The sequence below is a fragment of the Halichoerus grypus genome, chromosome 3, assembly GCF_964656455.1.
Source record: "Halichoerus grypus chromosome 3, mHalGry1.hap1.1, whole genome shotgun sequence".
Lineage (NCBI taxonomy): Eukaryota > Metazoa > Chordata > Mammalia > Carnivora > Phocidae > Halichoerus > Halichoerus grypus.
The window spans coordinates 54,573,601-54,590,818 of NC_135714.1; the positions used below are offsets into that span (position 1 = coordinate 54,573,601).

The 17,218-nt window shown below is 36.5% G+C and overlaps 1 protein-coding gene and 1 pseudogene across 2 annotated transcripts in view; one reads left to right on the forward strand and one right to left on the reverse strand.

Moving 5' to 3' along the window:
• Positions 1-14,926, reverse strand: part of LOC118538761 (transmembrane protease serine 11F) — a 33,797-nt gene extending 18,871 nt beyond the window's left edge. Inside the window, exons 1-2 of one of the 2 annotated variants that reach the window (XM_078068183.1) lie at positions 14,821-14,926; positions 395-462 (exon numbers count right to left, since the gene is read on the reverse strand). In XM_078068183.1, the coding sequence (XP_077924309.1) occupies positions 395-462; positions 14,821-14,871 (119 nt within the window). In that variant the 5' untranslated portion in view covers positions 14,872-14,926. Of the gene's footprint in view, positions 1-394; positions 463-1,237; positions 2,314-14,820 lie in introns of those variants that run through there. The other variant, XM_078068184.1, reaches the window with a different exon arrangement.
• Positions 8,825-9,536, forward strand: LOC118538752 (CUE domain-containing protein 2 pseudogene; annotated as a pseudogene).
• Positions 14,927-17,218: the final 2,292 nt, after the last annotated feature.

The window sequence follows — 17,218 nt, forward strand, 5'->3', positions numbered from 1 at the left end:
AAGGTATTAGAAATAATAATAAAAATCCAGTGGCATTAAAGAAAAACCTTATTGCAGAGAAAGTCATGATCTGTTGTTGTTGGATCGGCTTAGAATGAGGATAATCAAGAAGAGCTGGTCTACATTCGACCTAGCCCTGAGCTGAAGGAGCAGGTGCCACTCCAGTGCCGTTCCTCCCCTTCCAATGTCTAAGAACTGACATTGCCTCTTGACATAGAGCACGTTACATCTTCCTATTGTAACTGGGAAATGTCTATGCAGTATGAGCTGCACTGCTCAGGATTTATGAAATCTCTGTGTTCCTGCAAGGATTTGTCTGGAGAAGCTGGGCAGTCATGTTGATGGAGTGCTTCTTAAGGGTACTGGTTTGAAGTTGCAAACTAAATTTACATACCTCATTTTGATAACATGAGATTTGATAAACCGATCTCCTCCAGAAGAATGTTGAAATATCCTAGACATCTGGTTAGAAAAATTAAATGAGAGTATTAGTCAAAAGAAAAATGTTACTCCTTCTCTTTTCTAGAGAGTTGATGCAAAGACAATTTTGGTTTATTCCCTGATTGGAACTGGTTTATCATAGTGGTAAGACTAAAAGAGGTTCTAATTCTTGCAGAAACGAATAACCTTAACAAAATTGCGCAATTTTGTCAAGCCTCTGTAAAACAGGATAACAACAGTATCCACCTCACAGAGTTGTTTTGAAGATTAAATGAAATAATGTTTATCACACATTTCACACCTTGCTGGGTGTAAACTATTGATAATGTTCATTTTGATTATTGTCAAATTAATTTAAGTATCTGTGCTATTTTTAAAGGCAGCATCCTCACTTTTAATTTAATTTAATTTAATTAGTTTATCTTTTTGAGAGGGAGAGAGAGAGTGAGCCCGTGCAGGGTAGGGAGGGGCAGAGGGAGAGGAAGAGAGTTATAACCCCAAGCAGGCTCCACACCCAGCAAGGAGCCTGATGCGGGGCTGGATCTCACGACCCTGAGATCACGACCTGAGCCAAAATCAAGAGTTGGACACTCAACCGACTGAGCCACCCAGGCGCCCCAGCGTCCTCACTTTTAAGAAAACCCACCCTAAATTTGTCTTATTCCCAAATATGGAAACTAGTCCACCATTTGTATCAACTCGTTTCTTTCTTAAATGATTATCCCATCACTAAAGCATTTGACACAATAAGTAACAATAGTGTCCTTTGACTCTGACACCCTCACTTGTTAGTCACCTTTCTGTGGCAGGCAGGCTTTCACAACTGGTACCAGCTTTGGGAATAAGTTTCACCACACTCCATACCATCAGCATTTTATTACTCAGCTTTTCCAGCCTGAGCCATTGAAGGATTTGGATGTTCAGTGAGCTGATTTCCTGGAACCTAATTCTCAAAAGACTGTTGAGGCAGTGCCTCACAGTAAAAAGCACTGGACTAAGAGTCAGAAATGAGAAATCACAGGTCCACATAAGTTTACATAAGGTCCACCTCCCGGTAAATCTTGCCCTGCCCCCAATACTACATCCTCTGGGAAAGGGGAATATTGCCTCCCTCCCCACAAGATTTCCCCCTCTCCCCGACTCCTTTAAACCAGTAACACTGTTCAGTAGATTTTATCAACTAAATATTGAATCTCCCTCCCTTCCTCCAATTCCACTGCTATGGTCTGATATGAGCTCCTCTGAAACTTGTGCCTGGACCTGTGCAGTATCCCCTCACTGGTATGTTTCTGTGATTCTACTCTGTCCTCTCCCCCCCAACAATGCTACCAACCAGGGTGATATTCCTAAAGTGCAAATCTGAGTATGTTATGGTCCTGCTTCAAGCCCAATGTCTCCCTCAGTGTGAGCTCCATAATCTTATGCCTTCATCAACCCTTGCCCTGCCTCTACCTTCAAAGCCCATTTTCTTTTTTTTTTTTGAAAGATTTGGTTTTTTTTTTTTTAAATTTTATTTAATTATGTTATGTTAATCATCATACATTACATCAGTAGTTTTTGATGTAGTGTTCCATGATTCATTGTTTGCATATAACACCCAGTGCTCCATTCAGTACGTGCCCTCTTTAATACCCATTTTCTTATCTACTGAATGACTTCCTCTTTCCTAATCCCACTCGACTGGTTCATACCTCTGTGGCTTTGCACATTCATGTCTTCTTCCTACAATACACTTCTTTCCTCTGGCAATTCCTTTAATGACAATTTTGTTACCATCCAGACACTCCAGGGACAAATAAGTTATCTTTGACTTGCCCTCCTCAAAGTTCAACACTCCTTTATTTGGGCCACCCCAGCATCTTGCACATAAGGCTGTTATAGTATTTATCATACCAGTTCACAGCTGTGCCTTTCCCCCTCCAGACTGTGAGCTATATGATGGTAGGGAGTGTGTCTAATCCATCTTTTTATCTTCAGTGTTTGGAACACTGCCTGGCCCACAGTAAATCCTCAATGCATGTTTGAATAAATCCATGAATGAATAAATGAATTAAGAATGAACAATATGGTAAAGGGAAGAAGATAATAACACACTGTTTTGTTTTATTTGCAGGTCATGTTGCCGAGTATAAATAGAAATCCATGGGAATCTAAAGCAAGGTGGGAGCCAGGAGACTCCAGTGGTGACCCCTTTTGTATGGTCATTTCAGGGGTTTGGATCACTTTTGAGTTATGTCACTTATAATTTCACTAAGCTTCTCTGAACTCATTTTATTTCCATATCTCAGGGAACAGGGAGAAAACCTGATGTTAAGGTCTCCAGCACATTATATAAATGTCCTCTGAAATTCTGAACTGTGCACATAATGGCATTTGGGGAAAGGATTAGGATTCTGTCATATCAGAGTATAAGAAAGTGCTAAGAATCTATTCAAACTAAAATGTGATTATTAGCAAGATTATCATTCCCTGAGGAGTCAACCTCTGTTTTAAAAATGGGTAGATTCTGGTACAGTACGGTATTGGTATGCCCACTAATAATAGCTTACGTGTACTAAGTTCATACTACAGGGTATGCATTGAGCCAATTCCTTTGTTTAAACCTTATGCCACCTTAGGAGTAAAGTATTTTTTTAATTCTTATCAGCTTCATTTTAAAGATAAAGAAACTGTGTCAGAACACTTGCCTAAGGTGGCATAGAAAGTGCTGGTTCTGGCATATAAACTCAGGGAATCTGGTGTTAGATCTTGTGTTCTTAAGTATATTAAGTGACATTGACAACCCTTATATACTTATATACCTGATGACAGATGTTCAGGTTGGTTGTGGGTGCAGAGTCCTGAGGCAGGAAACCCTTAAAGAAGACCTCAGATACATCTTTTATTCCCTGAATCTAAACCTCATAAAAGATCATCTCTTGGGAGGTTGCTTTTTATCTGCTTCTGAAAAACTGTTCCTTTTTGGACACCTAATCATCACTGTAAGCAATTTCTGGAGAAAATTAACTTACTGTTTATATTTTTCTACTGAGAACTCAGTAATATTACATTTAGTCAAAATTACAAAAACTAGTTGTATCCTTCCTTTTTCATGGTTGAAACCTAAGAATAGATTTTTTTTAGATATTATTCTGTTTAAAACAAGATAGAGTCTAAGCTAAAATGGGAAAAAAGTTCACCTTAAAATCCGATCCCACTTGGAGTCCTTGGTTTGTACTCCAGCATCAAAAACCAAAATGACATGTTTAAAACAATACTTGTGACTCTGACTAATAACACATCCAGTTACTATCTTCCACAAGCTTGAGCTTGCACCTTCCCTCTGGCTGGGAACTGCATGCAGATTAAGTCCTCAGGAAAGATCAGTAGTTACTGGATGCCAGCTAGGGAATCCCTTTCCGGGTCCACCCATGAAAATAAGTCAGGCAAGCTCTACAGATTTTCTGCTACTGTCAGGAGAATATGTAACAACAGAGGGTGGATGCACCAATAAAATATATCCCTGTCCCTTTCCTCTCCAAGAAAACTTCCTGCTAGTTCAAAGGGATTTTTCCTTCCTCTGAACTCCTAAAATACTTTTTGTTCACATCATATATATTTGACAATTACATCCTGTACCGTGACGGCTCTCATATTACCATATTATCTTGTTATCTAATCTATCTAGTTTGCATTCTTTTCCATGTACAGACTTTCATATATAAACTATATTATAAACTCCAATAAGTCAATCGGAAAAAGACAATTATCATATGGTTTCACTCATATGAGGAATACAAGAAACAGCGCAGAGTATCATAGGGGAAGGGAGGGAAAAATGGAATGGGAAGAAATCAGAGAGGAAGACAAACCATGAGAGACACTTAACTATGGGAAAGAAACTGAGGGCTGCTGGAAGGGAGGTGGGTGGGGGGATGGAGTAACTGGGTGATGGGCATTAAGGAGGGCACATGATGTGATGAGCACTAGGTGTTATATGCAACTGATGAATTACTGAACTCTACATCTGAAACTAATGATGTTCTATATGTTGGCTAACTGAATTTAAATTAAAATAAAAAACTCCAATAAGCAAGAGACTGTACTATTTAGACCTTGGCATCCTTCACAGTCTTGCACAAAATAGGTGTACAATAACACTTTCATTAACTGATTGATTCTCCAGCTGTGGTTAATAATAAACAACATTGTGAAGAAAAAATGCCAGCTTTTGCATCTCTTCATGACTCTTTCACTATATTCTGTCTCCTTCCTTTTTTTCTCATTTATTTGTTCACTCAATGCAATTGATTAGGAATATTCTATGTTTAAGGCACTATGATAACACTGGATAAAAATTAGTAAGCAAAAAGTTGTGGTCCCTGGACTCATAGAATAAAGGGATAGACAGTAATCAACAAAGATAAATTAATTTCAAGAGGCAACTAATATAGTAAAGTAATATAAGACAATGGCTGGGGTTCTATAATAAGTAAGGGTTCTCCAAGGAGGGACATTTAAGTGATATCTGAAAGATCAGATGGAATAAGCAACAAAAAGAGTAAGATCATGGGACAATCTTCCAGGTAGAAGGAACAGAATGTGCAGAGCCTCCAAAAAGAAGGCCAATATGGTTTGAGAACAGTGAGCAAGGAGGAGAGCCAGAGCATTAAGTTCCTTGGAGGACTTCATAAAAAGCTGGGATTTTATTCTAAGTACATTTGGAAGTCACTTATGAAATTTTAAGCAAAGTAATATATATGTTTATAAAAGATCATCTGGTTGCTATGTAGGCAAGATATTAGAGGGAGCTGGAGTGGAAGCAACGATTATGGTGAGCTGCCTATATGAGGGATCACATTAGCTAGGTTCAAGATGGAGACAGTGAATTAGAAGTAGAAACATCATTTGTGAATGGATTAGACATGAGGATAAGGGAGAATAGTATTCTAGCAACTAGATGGACAGTGATGTCATTGGCTGATTGGAAAAAAAATAGGAATTAGAGAATGAGAAAGGGAACAACTTTTAAGAATTGGATTTAGATATAACATCAAGATGCCTATGAGAGATCCAAGTGGAAATGTCAAGTAGACCACTGAATGCACAAGTCTAGGGTTCAGAGATATCTGGGTTAGAGATTAAAATTTTAGAATTAAAGTTATTGTATATTCATCAGTACTATTATGGAAAATTGTCTTTTCCTGCTTCAGTTAATACCTGAAAACATGTGAATATAGAGTAGATGTAAGCTGTGTCATCTGCCACGTGGAGAAAGCCTGAAGACATTGTTTGAGCCTCTGAATCCCACTATACCTGAAGTCAAATGAATCTCTAGATTTTCCCAACAATCTTCCCTCCTTCCTTCCTTCCTTCCTTCCTTCCTTCCTTCCTTCCTTCTTTCCTATCTTTGACTTGTTCATTGGGTTTCTGCTACTTTCTACCCAAACTGTCCCATTTATTATGGGAATTTACAGAGCAATAGAAGACAAAGAATCAAAATCAGGATCATGTCTTGGATGATCTGGAGGCCTAGGCCAATGGGAATTATATTGTCTATAATCATTTACAAGCAAATAAATTTTTTCCTCTTAAGAGATTTATTAAGAAGCTGAATTCACTTACAGACAATGAACTGTGGTAAAAGAGGAATTGTAGCAGCTATTTGTTCCCTATCTAAACTTCATTTACTGGGCAAGTACACTAATGCTCCAGCTTCTATAAGTGTTGATTGGTAATAGCTCACACCAACACTTCTCCAGAGGCCTGCCCTTGTCTGACCTGACTTATTGATGTCTGGTAGCTTGTGCTTCACCTTCCCTGGACAGCCCTTGTTGGTATAACTCAAACAGCCCAGCCCTCTTACCTCTGGGTGCAATTACCTCTGTGATGTAATTTAGTATTAACCTTTTGGATTATTCTAAGCAATGATATTCAAAGTGAAGCTAATGATTCATTGAGGATGTAAAAAATATTAGAACTTCTATTTATATTTATTTTTAAATTAAAAAAAACAAGTTTTCAGGGCATCTGGGTGGCTCAGTCATTAAGCGTCTGCCTTTGGCTCAGGTCATGATCCCAGGGTCCTGGGTTTGAGCCCCACATCGGGCTCCCTGCTCAGCGGGGAGCCTGCTTCTCCCTCTCCCACTCCCCCTGCTTGGGTTCCCTCTCTCGCTGTGTCTCTCTCTGTCAAATAAATAAATAAAATCTTTAAAAAAAATAAAAAATAAATTAAAAAATCAAGTTTTCAGAGCACTAGCCCCAAGGTGTGGAATCCTACCGGGAATGCACTAATTACCTAAAGTCTCCAAGGGGAAAGTAAGGGTCAGTTTGTTTTAAAATGATATCTAGCTCAGTGCTAGTCTTAGCATAGATACTCAGTAATTCCTTGCTGTATTGCATTGAATTAAATAATCATACTTCACTCATTGATTTTAACATAATTAAAATAGTAACTCTTAGCAAAAAAAATTATTATCTTGTTTTAATTACTATATTAGTCTTTTTTTAACTCAGCCAAACACAGTGGAGCACATACCAAAATATAAATCCATTTTTCAAACAAAACAGTTCTGTGGCAAACCTTACCACACATCTGGCTTTGAGATTTCAGATGGGCCTTGGGGCAGAGAATGATACTAGAGAATAACTATCTTTAAAAATCTTTTGTTGAACCTAACATTGGAACACCTAAATATATAAAACAAATATTAACATAAATGTAGGGAGAAATAGGCAGCAATAAGATAATAGTAGATAATTTCAATACCCCACTTAAGATAATGAACAGATCATCCAGTCAGAAAAGCAATGCAGAAACAGTGGACATGAACAATGTTGTAAACCAAATGGCCCTAGCAGACATGAATAGAACATTCCACCCAAGAGCAGCAGAATACACATTCTTTTCAAGTGTGTATGGAACATTCTCTAGGATAGATCATATGTTAGGCCACAATATAACTCTCGATAAATTTAAGAAGATTGAAATTATATCAATTATCTTTTCTGAACACAATGGTATAAAACTGGAAATCAATAACAATAGGAAAATAAGAAAATCCACAAATATGTGGAAATGAAACAACACATTCCTGAGTGACCAATAAGTCAAAGAAGAAATCAAAAGCAAAAAATTATTTAAAAAAAAAGGAAAATTCTTGAGATAAGTGAATGTGAGTACACAACATACCAAAACTTGAGCAATGCAGAAAAAGCAGTTCTAACAGGGAAGTTTACAGTGATAAACACCTACATTAAGAAAAAAGAAAGATCTCAAATAAACAACCTAACTTTATACCTTAAGGAACTAGGAAAAAAAGAAAACTAAACCCAAGGTTACCAGAAGGAAGGCAATAAAAAAGCAGAGCAGAAATAAATAAAATAGAGACTAGAAGAACAATAGAAAAGATCAATGAAACTAGAAGTTGGCTTTTGGAGAAGATAAACAAAATTGACAAACCTATAGTTAGACTAAGGAAAAAAGAGAGAAGATTCAAATAAAATCATGAATGGAAGAGGAGACATTACAACTGACACCAGAAATAAAAAAAGGATGATAGGAGACTGCTGTGAACAATCATAAGCCAACAAATTAGATAACATAGAAGAAATGGGTACATTCCTAGAAACATGCAATCTACCAAAACTAAGCCATGAAGATACAAGAAATCTGAAGAGACCAATAACAGAAAGGAAATTGAACCAATAATCAATAATCTTGCAACAAAGGAAAGTCCAGGACCAGATGACTTTACTGGTGAACTCTACCAAACATTTCTTGAATTGTTGAATTCTTGAATTCAATCATTTCAAACTCTTCCAAAAAATTGAAGAGGAAGAAATACTTCTAAACTCATTTTATGAGGCCAGCATTCCCCTGATACCAGAGCCAGATAAGGAGACTACAAGAAAAGTACAGGTCAATATTCCTGATAGAATATAGATGCAAAAATCAAACAAAATACTAACAAACCAAATTCAACAGCACATAAAAGGATCATACACCATAATCAAGTGAGATTTATCCCTGGAATACAAGGATAGTTCAACATAAGTATATTGATAAATGTAATACACCACATTGACAGAATGAAGAATAAAAATCACATGATCATCTTAATGGGGACAGAAGCATTTGATAAAATCCAACATCCTTTCATGATTAAAAACTCTTAAAAAATTAGGCATGTACCTTAACATAGTAAAGGCCATATATGACAAGTCCACAGTTAACATACTCAATGGTAAAAAGCTGAAAATTTTCCTGTAATCAGAAACAAGACAAAGATGCGCATTCTCAACACTTCTATTCAACCCAGTGCTAAAAATCTCAGCCAGAGCAATCAGGTAAGAAAAACAAAAGTCATCCAAATCAGAATGGAAGAAGTAAAATTCATCCTCCTTTGATATGGAGGACTTCACTGAGAGGATGATGGCCTATGTGCCTGGCTTTGCTCACATTCCAAGGGGTACAATAGGGGACATGATGCAGAAGCTCTTGGGGCAGTTGAGTGGTGCCAGGAAAGAAGAGAACCTGCAAACTCGGAGCTCTGAAGTCCAAGGTCTGATGCCCATCTCCACATATCCCCTGCAGTGGCCCAAAAAGCTCAAAGAAGAGACCAGGGATTCTCCTACATGCTGCTGCTGGAGACACCCAGGATGAGGCAGCCAGTGCTGAGGAGGAGCTGCTAGGGGTGCATGTACTCTTGGAGGTGCTCCCTCCCTGTTCAGTGGAGCAGGCCCAGGGGGTGCTGACCAAAGCTCAGGGAGACTTGGAAGAAGTTGTGCAGATGCCGGTAGAGGGGAAGGAGAAGGGACCTCCAACTTGGAATGGCCCCAACCAGGACCTGCCCAGATGCTTCAGAGGCCCTCAAAAGGATGAACTGAAGTCCTTCAACCTGCAGAAGTACATGATGGTGGATAGCACAAAGGATCAGAAGATTTACCAGCCCATAGCTCCCAGGGAGGCCCTTAAGAAGCTGATCCAATACATCAACAACCAGGTAGTGAGCACCAAAGGGGAGTGATTCAAAGATGTGCAAAACCCTGAGGCCAAGGAGATGAAGGTCACATACATCAACCTCAAACTAGCCAGGAAATACCATTTCCACTGAGGAATTCACCCAACTCTGTCAAAGCCTTTTAGGCTCAGATCCTAGAGGGATGCAGGAGACCTACACCCCCACACAGGGCCTGCCCTAACTCCTGTTCCCCTTCTCTATTCTGCTCTCTACTTCCTTGCCCCACAGTGTTGACCTCCTCTTGGAGCTGCCCATGGGCACAGTAAAATTTGCCCCAAGGGTGGGTGGGGACAGGGGAAGTAAGGAAACTGGCTTCATAAAAGGAAAGTGAAAGACAAAGAAAAAAAATTGCAGTTAAACAATATAAGAAAACCTTTCACATTTCTGAGAATGTATTAGCTTAACAGTCTCTGATGATAAAAAATAAAAGGTCAATAAATTGTCATCATAAAAGATATTGGAACTAACCAGAAAACCCCTGCTTGCTTATTATGCACAAATCCACATTGCATAAAATTTTAATTGTATTCATTGTCCTTTGGGAAAGTTGAAGTAGAATGAGATATAGTAAAGAGAAAGGAAAATAACATTCAAGGATTTGGAGGTATTCTTATGGAAGGACATTTAGTTTTGATTCTAAAAACTAGTTGTTAATTTTGAAATGGTAAACTATGATTACATGCAAATAAGGAGATTTTTGTCCAAGATGGCAGATTGACTATATATTCTCTCCTTTTTTGAAAACCCATTAAAATTATGTTAATTATTATGTATGAAAATGGAGATAAATCTGTAACACTGACAAAAACCAAAAAGATTTCTTTAGTAGGTGACAGATTCAATGCTTTTCCTGAACTCAACAAATGAAGGAAAAATAACTAATAAAGTAAGATGAGGGAAGTCACATACTGGAACAGGATTTTTCACCCTCAGCAGTATTGACATTTTGGGCCAGATAAGTCTTTGTTGTAGGGAGCTATCTTGTGACTTGTAGGGTGTTTTGCAGCACTCCCGGCCACTAGATACTAGATGCCAGGAGCACTCCTCCTTCCAGTGTGACAACCAAAAAATGTCTCCAGGAATTGCCAAATATCCTTTGGGAGACAAAACTGTCCCTGACTGAGAATCCCTGGACCAGACTATGAGTCACAGAAAAGCAGCCAAGAAGAAAGTCTATCTGCTCTAAAAACTTTGGGAGAGACTCAGAACTTAGAAATACCAAATACGAAAAAGAAAGGACATAAAAAGGGATTACAAAAACTAGTCATATTTCTATATACCAGTAAGAAAATGTTCTTTAAAAAGATACCAGTTAACAATGACAAAAAAGAAACTCTAATATTACATCTAATCAAAGATGAACAAGACCTTTAACAAAAATATTTTAAAGCTTTATTGAAATACAGTAAATATGTATAAATAAATGAAGATGTCAATTATTTCTCTAGACCTCTAGATTTGAAGCAAGCTAAATAAAAAGCCCAGTATGAAGGTGTGTGTGTGTGTGTGTGTGTGTGTATGTGTGTGTGTGTGTGTGTGTGTGTGTATTACTTGATATGGAAATGAAAAGGGTCAAGAATAACCAAGACATACCTGGAGAAGATGGTGACAAATTCAGGTGTACTGGGTTGAATGGTGGCCCCCTAAAAAGATACGTCTGTCTGGGAACATGTGAATGTGACCTTATTTGGCAGAGTCTTTGCAGATTCTATGTTAAGGATCTCAAGATAAGACCAATGTGGGTTATCCAGGAACATCTTGAATCTAATGATTCTAATCTAATAATCTAATGCCCTTATTGGACTGGAGAAACACAGAGGAAAAGGTCAAGATGGAGACAGAGATTGCAGCTATGTAGCTGCATATCAAGGAATGCCTGAAGTTACCAGAAGCTGAAAGAGGCAAAGAAAGATTCCTCCCTAGTGCCTTCCAAGGGAGCCAGCACTGTTGATACTTTGATTTCAGATTTCTGGCTTCCGTAACTGAGAGAATAAATTTCTATTGTTTTAAGCCACTAGTTTATGGTAATTTGGTACAGAAACACTAGGAAATTAATATAACAGGTATCAACACTTATTGTCAAACTATAGAGGTTAAAACATTGTAGTATTGACACAATGCAAAACAAGCTGATCAATGGAACAGAATAGAGAGCACAGCAACATCCCAATTCACGCATGGAAACTTGATTTGTGGCAGAGATGGCATGGTAGATCATCCAAGAAAAGACTGACTGCTCAATCAGTGGTACTAAGAGAAATGTTTATTCACATAGGGGGAAGAATGAAATTAAATCCTTAAGTCAAACACATATGCAAATATCAATTCCATGTAGAATAAAAAAGGCTTAAATGCAAAAAGGAAAAATGATTTTTTTTAAGACAGTGGTATCAGGATCAGAAAGGATTTCTTATACAAACACAAAGAATACTAATAATAATAGAAAAGAATGATGTATTTAACTATATTAAAATTTAGAACACTGTTCATTTAAATATATTATAAAGAAAATGAAAAGCCAAGCCACAAAATGGAAAAAGATTCATTTCCCAAAATGAAGGATTCATTTCCCAAAAAATGTTTCTCTTTTTCCCAAAAAATGTTTCTAAGGATAAATTAAAAGACAAAAATATAATAGGAAATGGCATGTTACACTGTATGTTAAGTAAAAAGAAAAAGAAAAAAAAAGAAATGGGCAAAAAATCATGAGTAGCTATTTATAAAGGACAAAATGCAAATGGTTGATAACCACTGATGAACATTATTAATAATAGGGAAAATGCAAATTAAATTCACAAAGAGTTACTATTATACATACATACATACATACATACATACATACATACCAGTTTGGCAAAAGTCAATTTTGTTGAAAATTTTGATGAAGAGGTAGGGCAACATGAATTCACTCCCTTTTGGTGGTGGTGTCAAATGTCTACAAACCCCCTGGAAAACCACTGATCAGAATCTGCTGAAGTTGAGTCTGAGCAAAACCTATGACCCAGCAAACCATCTGCTTGGTTTATGACCTGGGGAGGCTCTTGCACATGCACTAGGAGTGCATGCGCTAATCTGCAAGGATGTTAATTAGCTGCATTGTTCATAATTATAAAAGTGAAAACAGCTGAAATATTTGTCAACCTTAGAATGAATTAATAAATAGTAGTATATTCTTTCTAGGACATTCTACACTGCAGTGAAAAATAAATGATGTATTTATTTTATATAGCTACAGGATTTTTATTTTATATAGCTTTTATTTTATATAGCTTTATATTTTATATATAAAATCCTATTTTATATAGCTATAGCTACATGCATCAAAATGGGAATATCTCAAAGACATAATGTTGAGGGAAATAATGAAGTCACAGAAAGATATGATTATATTTACATAAATTTCAAAAGAGGAAAAATTGCATAATATGCTATTTGAGTATGCATACCTCGGTGATAAAACCACAGAATGATTAAATCCAAATTCAAAACAGTTTTTAACTATGAACAAGAGAGAAAAAAGAACATATAGAGGTCTCAGAGGTACTGGTAAAGTTCTATTTCTGAAATTTGGTGGTAGGTTCTTGGATATTCACTTTAAAATGTTTTACACACTTTCTAAAGCATAATGATATCCCAACAAAAATGAATGAAAGAAAAAATACCAAATACCAAGACACATCATTATGAAATTTCAGAAAACAAAAAATAGAGTACAAAAGTTTCTAGAAAAAGAAGAGATTACTTAAAAAGAAACACAATTTCTCATCAGCTGCAGTGATAGAGTAATAAAAATGAAGCAAGGCCTCAGATGGTCTGAGGGGAAGTGATTTTTCAATGTAAAGGTTTACATTCAAACTGTCATTTGAGTAGACTATTGGATAAAGGGTTTTTCAACATAAAATAATTCAGAAATGTTACCTCCCATGCACTTTTTTTCTTAAGGAAGGTGCTTGAGGACATAACCCACCATATCAAGGAAAATATGAGATGCAAGAAGCAATAGCTCTCACACACTAGAGCAATCCTGTTTGGACCCAGGTTACCTCTCTAAAGTGGACCTAGAAAGCAACCAGTTCAAATTGAAGCAGAAAGCATAAAGTTTTGAGAAAGAAGAATTAAAGAAATAAAGAAATAGTGAGACTTTGGACATATCTGAAGATATAGTAAAATGGTAGAGGACTTAAAATAAATGAGTGAGTTCTACTCAAAATTGCTTTTGGGAATATTCTTGTGTGGCAACCCAATTGTAAAAAGCACTGTTTTGTTAAATGACAAACACTATTTAAATAGCTATGGAAATGAAAATACTATTCATTGGTTTTCAATATTTAGAATCAACCTATATAAAGATCAACTAAATAAAATGAAATACTTTCCTACATTGTTAATATGCCAGAGAAAGGAAAGTACGATGAGTTAAGGGTTGAAGTGCTAAAGTCATCTTTTAATTGAGCTAATCATAAATAATCATACTAATTCAGTCTTCTTTCTATAGAGCTATTACTTCATTGTTCCAGAATAACTCTCATAAGCTTTAAGGAGAACACTCTAGGCTAATATACTGGGTTTTGCTAAACAAATCTATGGTCTCCACAGACATGCTTTTCATGGGACAAAAAATGGAAGACTATTTGACTTTCTGCTATGATAGGTAAAGACTTAGCTTGTCTAACATACTTTGAAAATTAGAAATGCCTTGATAAATGCAGTTTTTAAGGGAAACCATGAGAGGCATAACTAGATTTGAGATTGATATAAAAAATTTTAGACACGGGAGCACCTGGGTGGCTCATTCAGTTAAGCATCTTTCTCTTGATTTTGGCTCAGGTCATGATTTCAGGGTGGGGAGATCTAGCCCTCACTGGGCTCTGTGCCGGGCATGGAGCCTGCTTAAGATTCTCTCTCTCCCTCTGCCCCTCCCTGCCTCAATCTCTCTTTCTCTCTCTCTCTCAAAAAAAAAATTACAGATGCACATTTTGTATGTGATGCTTTACATGCTTTTAAAAACATAATAAATAAAATGATAAGGCAAACACGGCAATCATATATTCTTATGTTAAAAAAGTTTAAGGAAAATGAACCAGCACAGAAAATCAAGAATTGAAAATCAGAAGAACGTCTGTTTCAACCAACAGTTTTCTTAGTTGTTAATTAGTAGCCTACTCTAATCTATATGCGTTTAATTGTATATAACATTATTCAAAATATTTTACATATATTAAGTTCTTTAATCGTCACAACCATATGGCTTAGATATTATCTACATTTTACAGAAGAAGAGATTGAGGCATGGAGAGGCTAGGTTCTTATAGCAACCAAACTGAAAGTGAAACAGAAAAACACATTCATAAACTTCTAAAATTTCTATTAAGCTTACCATTCTCTCAATCTGATGACTCCTTTCTATAAACTCTCTTGAGCTTTTCATTCCATAATTTTCTTTGTATTTTATATTTGTGATTTTAAAAGAGGCAAGGTAATAGAATGACTTATCATCTGAAAGGTAGAATAAACAAAAGATTCATGCTTAAATATAATGTTTTTTGTCCCCCAACCCCAGGAAATAGGTTTACTATGGTGCAGTTTATTTCTTCTTGGTACAAAGTTATTGTGGACATTTTTCAAATATTTTGTAATTTTATCATTGTATCCAGCTAAAATAGAAAATTCAGGCCTCCAAGTACACTTTCGGAATACCTCTTTTACAGTGTTTATACATATCAAAATTTTCATACGATTGGACATGCAATATGGACAATAAATATTGAAAGCAATTGCTGAAAGTCATGTAAAAATTATCAGTTTCCTCAAAGAATTGTAACATAGGTATATCTTAGATAAGCTGTATTATGAAGATATATTGAAGAGGCTATCAGTTTTTTCCATGCTACTAATAAGTATTAGTATTTATTGTTTTCACTTTTTGCCTATTCACTTCTCAATTCTCTGCAGTCTATTCTTGACATACCATTGAAACTTCCATTGTCAAGGCCAACAGTCATAATATTGAATAGCTACCTTTTTTAGCGTCTTTTTTCTTTTCTTTTCTTTTTTTTTAAATCTTGATTGTTTTGCAGGTTTAATCATATTCCCTGAAACCCCATTTTAGGCTTTGTGGAGCCATATTCTAACTTTCTTCCTCCCTGGCCACACCTTTTCATCGACCTTGGAGAACTCTTTTATTTCTGCTTCTTTCCTTAGCAACCCACTGTTCTATCCTTGCCCTGGCCATGTAAATAACCCTTTCTGGGCGATCCTAACAGTGATGGCCTCAACCATCAACTATTTGTTGATGTTAAAAGATCAACTAAGTTGGGGTACCTGGGTGGCTTGGTTGGTTAAGCGCCTGCCTTCAGCTCAGGTCATGATCCTGGGGTCCTGGGATCGGGCTCCCTGCTCAGCGGGGAGTTTGCTTGTCCCTCTCCCTCTGTCCTCCCCTCCCCCAGCTCATGCTGACCCCCTCTCTTTGGCTCTCAAATAAATAAAATCTTTAAAATAAATCAACTGGGGCACATTTACATTTTCAAGAGTTTATTTGAGCAAATAGTGATTCCAGTTGGGCAACACCAAACCAAAAGTGATTAGGAGTCCTCCACCAACAGGAGTGAGGGGAGATTTGTATAGAGAAGATGCAGAAGCAAAGCAAGGAAATTATTTGATTGCCTATAGCTTAAGCAGTTGCCTTATACTGCTTTTGGAAAAAAAAAAAAAGGCGTATGAAACTCAGTACATGATGTGATTTGTCTTTATTCTAAAGATTAAGCTTTTTACTCTTCTTTCTCATTTTAAAACGATATTGCTTTTAAAGATTTTTATTTATTTGAGAGAGAGGGCAAGAGAGAGAGAGCGCGCACTAGCAGAGGTAGGGGCAGAGGGAGAGGGAGAAGCAGACTCCCAGCTGAACAGGGACCTTGATCCTAGCTAGGGTCATGACCTGAACCGAAGGCAGATGCTTAACTGACTGAGCCACCCAGGCACCCCAAAACTATATCGCTTTTAGATGTGTCTATCCATGTAATAATGTTTATTGCAAGCTTCATTGGCTGGAAATATGTAACACTGAACTCAACACTGGAGCAAACAATAATTTAACATCAATAACAGATTAGTAATTAAAATTTTAATATCATGCAAATAGCATTTTTTATACAAGAAAGAATTTCAAGATATTAAGTCATAGAGCACTTAGGCAATAGAAATGTGACCTGGATACTTACCCTCAACAACAAAATGAGTAACAATACCAATTGCAATTCCTATGATTGCTACAATTGCCAATGTGAAAAGAGCTACACGTATAGGATCCCAAAATTGCTGTCTTCTTTGATATTCAGCCCGTGGGTAATCAGCTTCTGAAAATTCAACTGGTCTGTGATAATAGAAACAAATAGTAAGACAATAAGAAAGTCATTATGGTTCCACTTTATGTCCACTTATGTTCCTCTAAGAAAATAGTTTATACTGCTAACTAATAATAGGATACTTAGATCTTGAAAAGAACACAAGGTTTTAATTTGTATATGCTTTCCCAATACCCCAATCACAATATAAATTTTGGTTAAAGTTCTACCGATGTTGAAATTCAAGTGAGAATATCTTCCTACAGCATTTTGTCTGACATATTGGCAATTTGAAATTTGAAGGGTGAAACACAAAGACTTACTTATTAAAAAGGTAGTTTATAAATAAAATTTTCATATTTTAATAAGGGAGTTTCTAGCAACAGTTATACAATAATCTCATCAATTCTACTTGATTAAAAATTAAAAAAATTA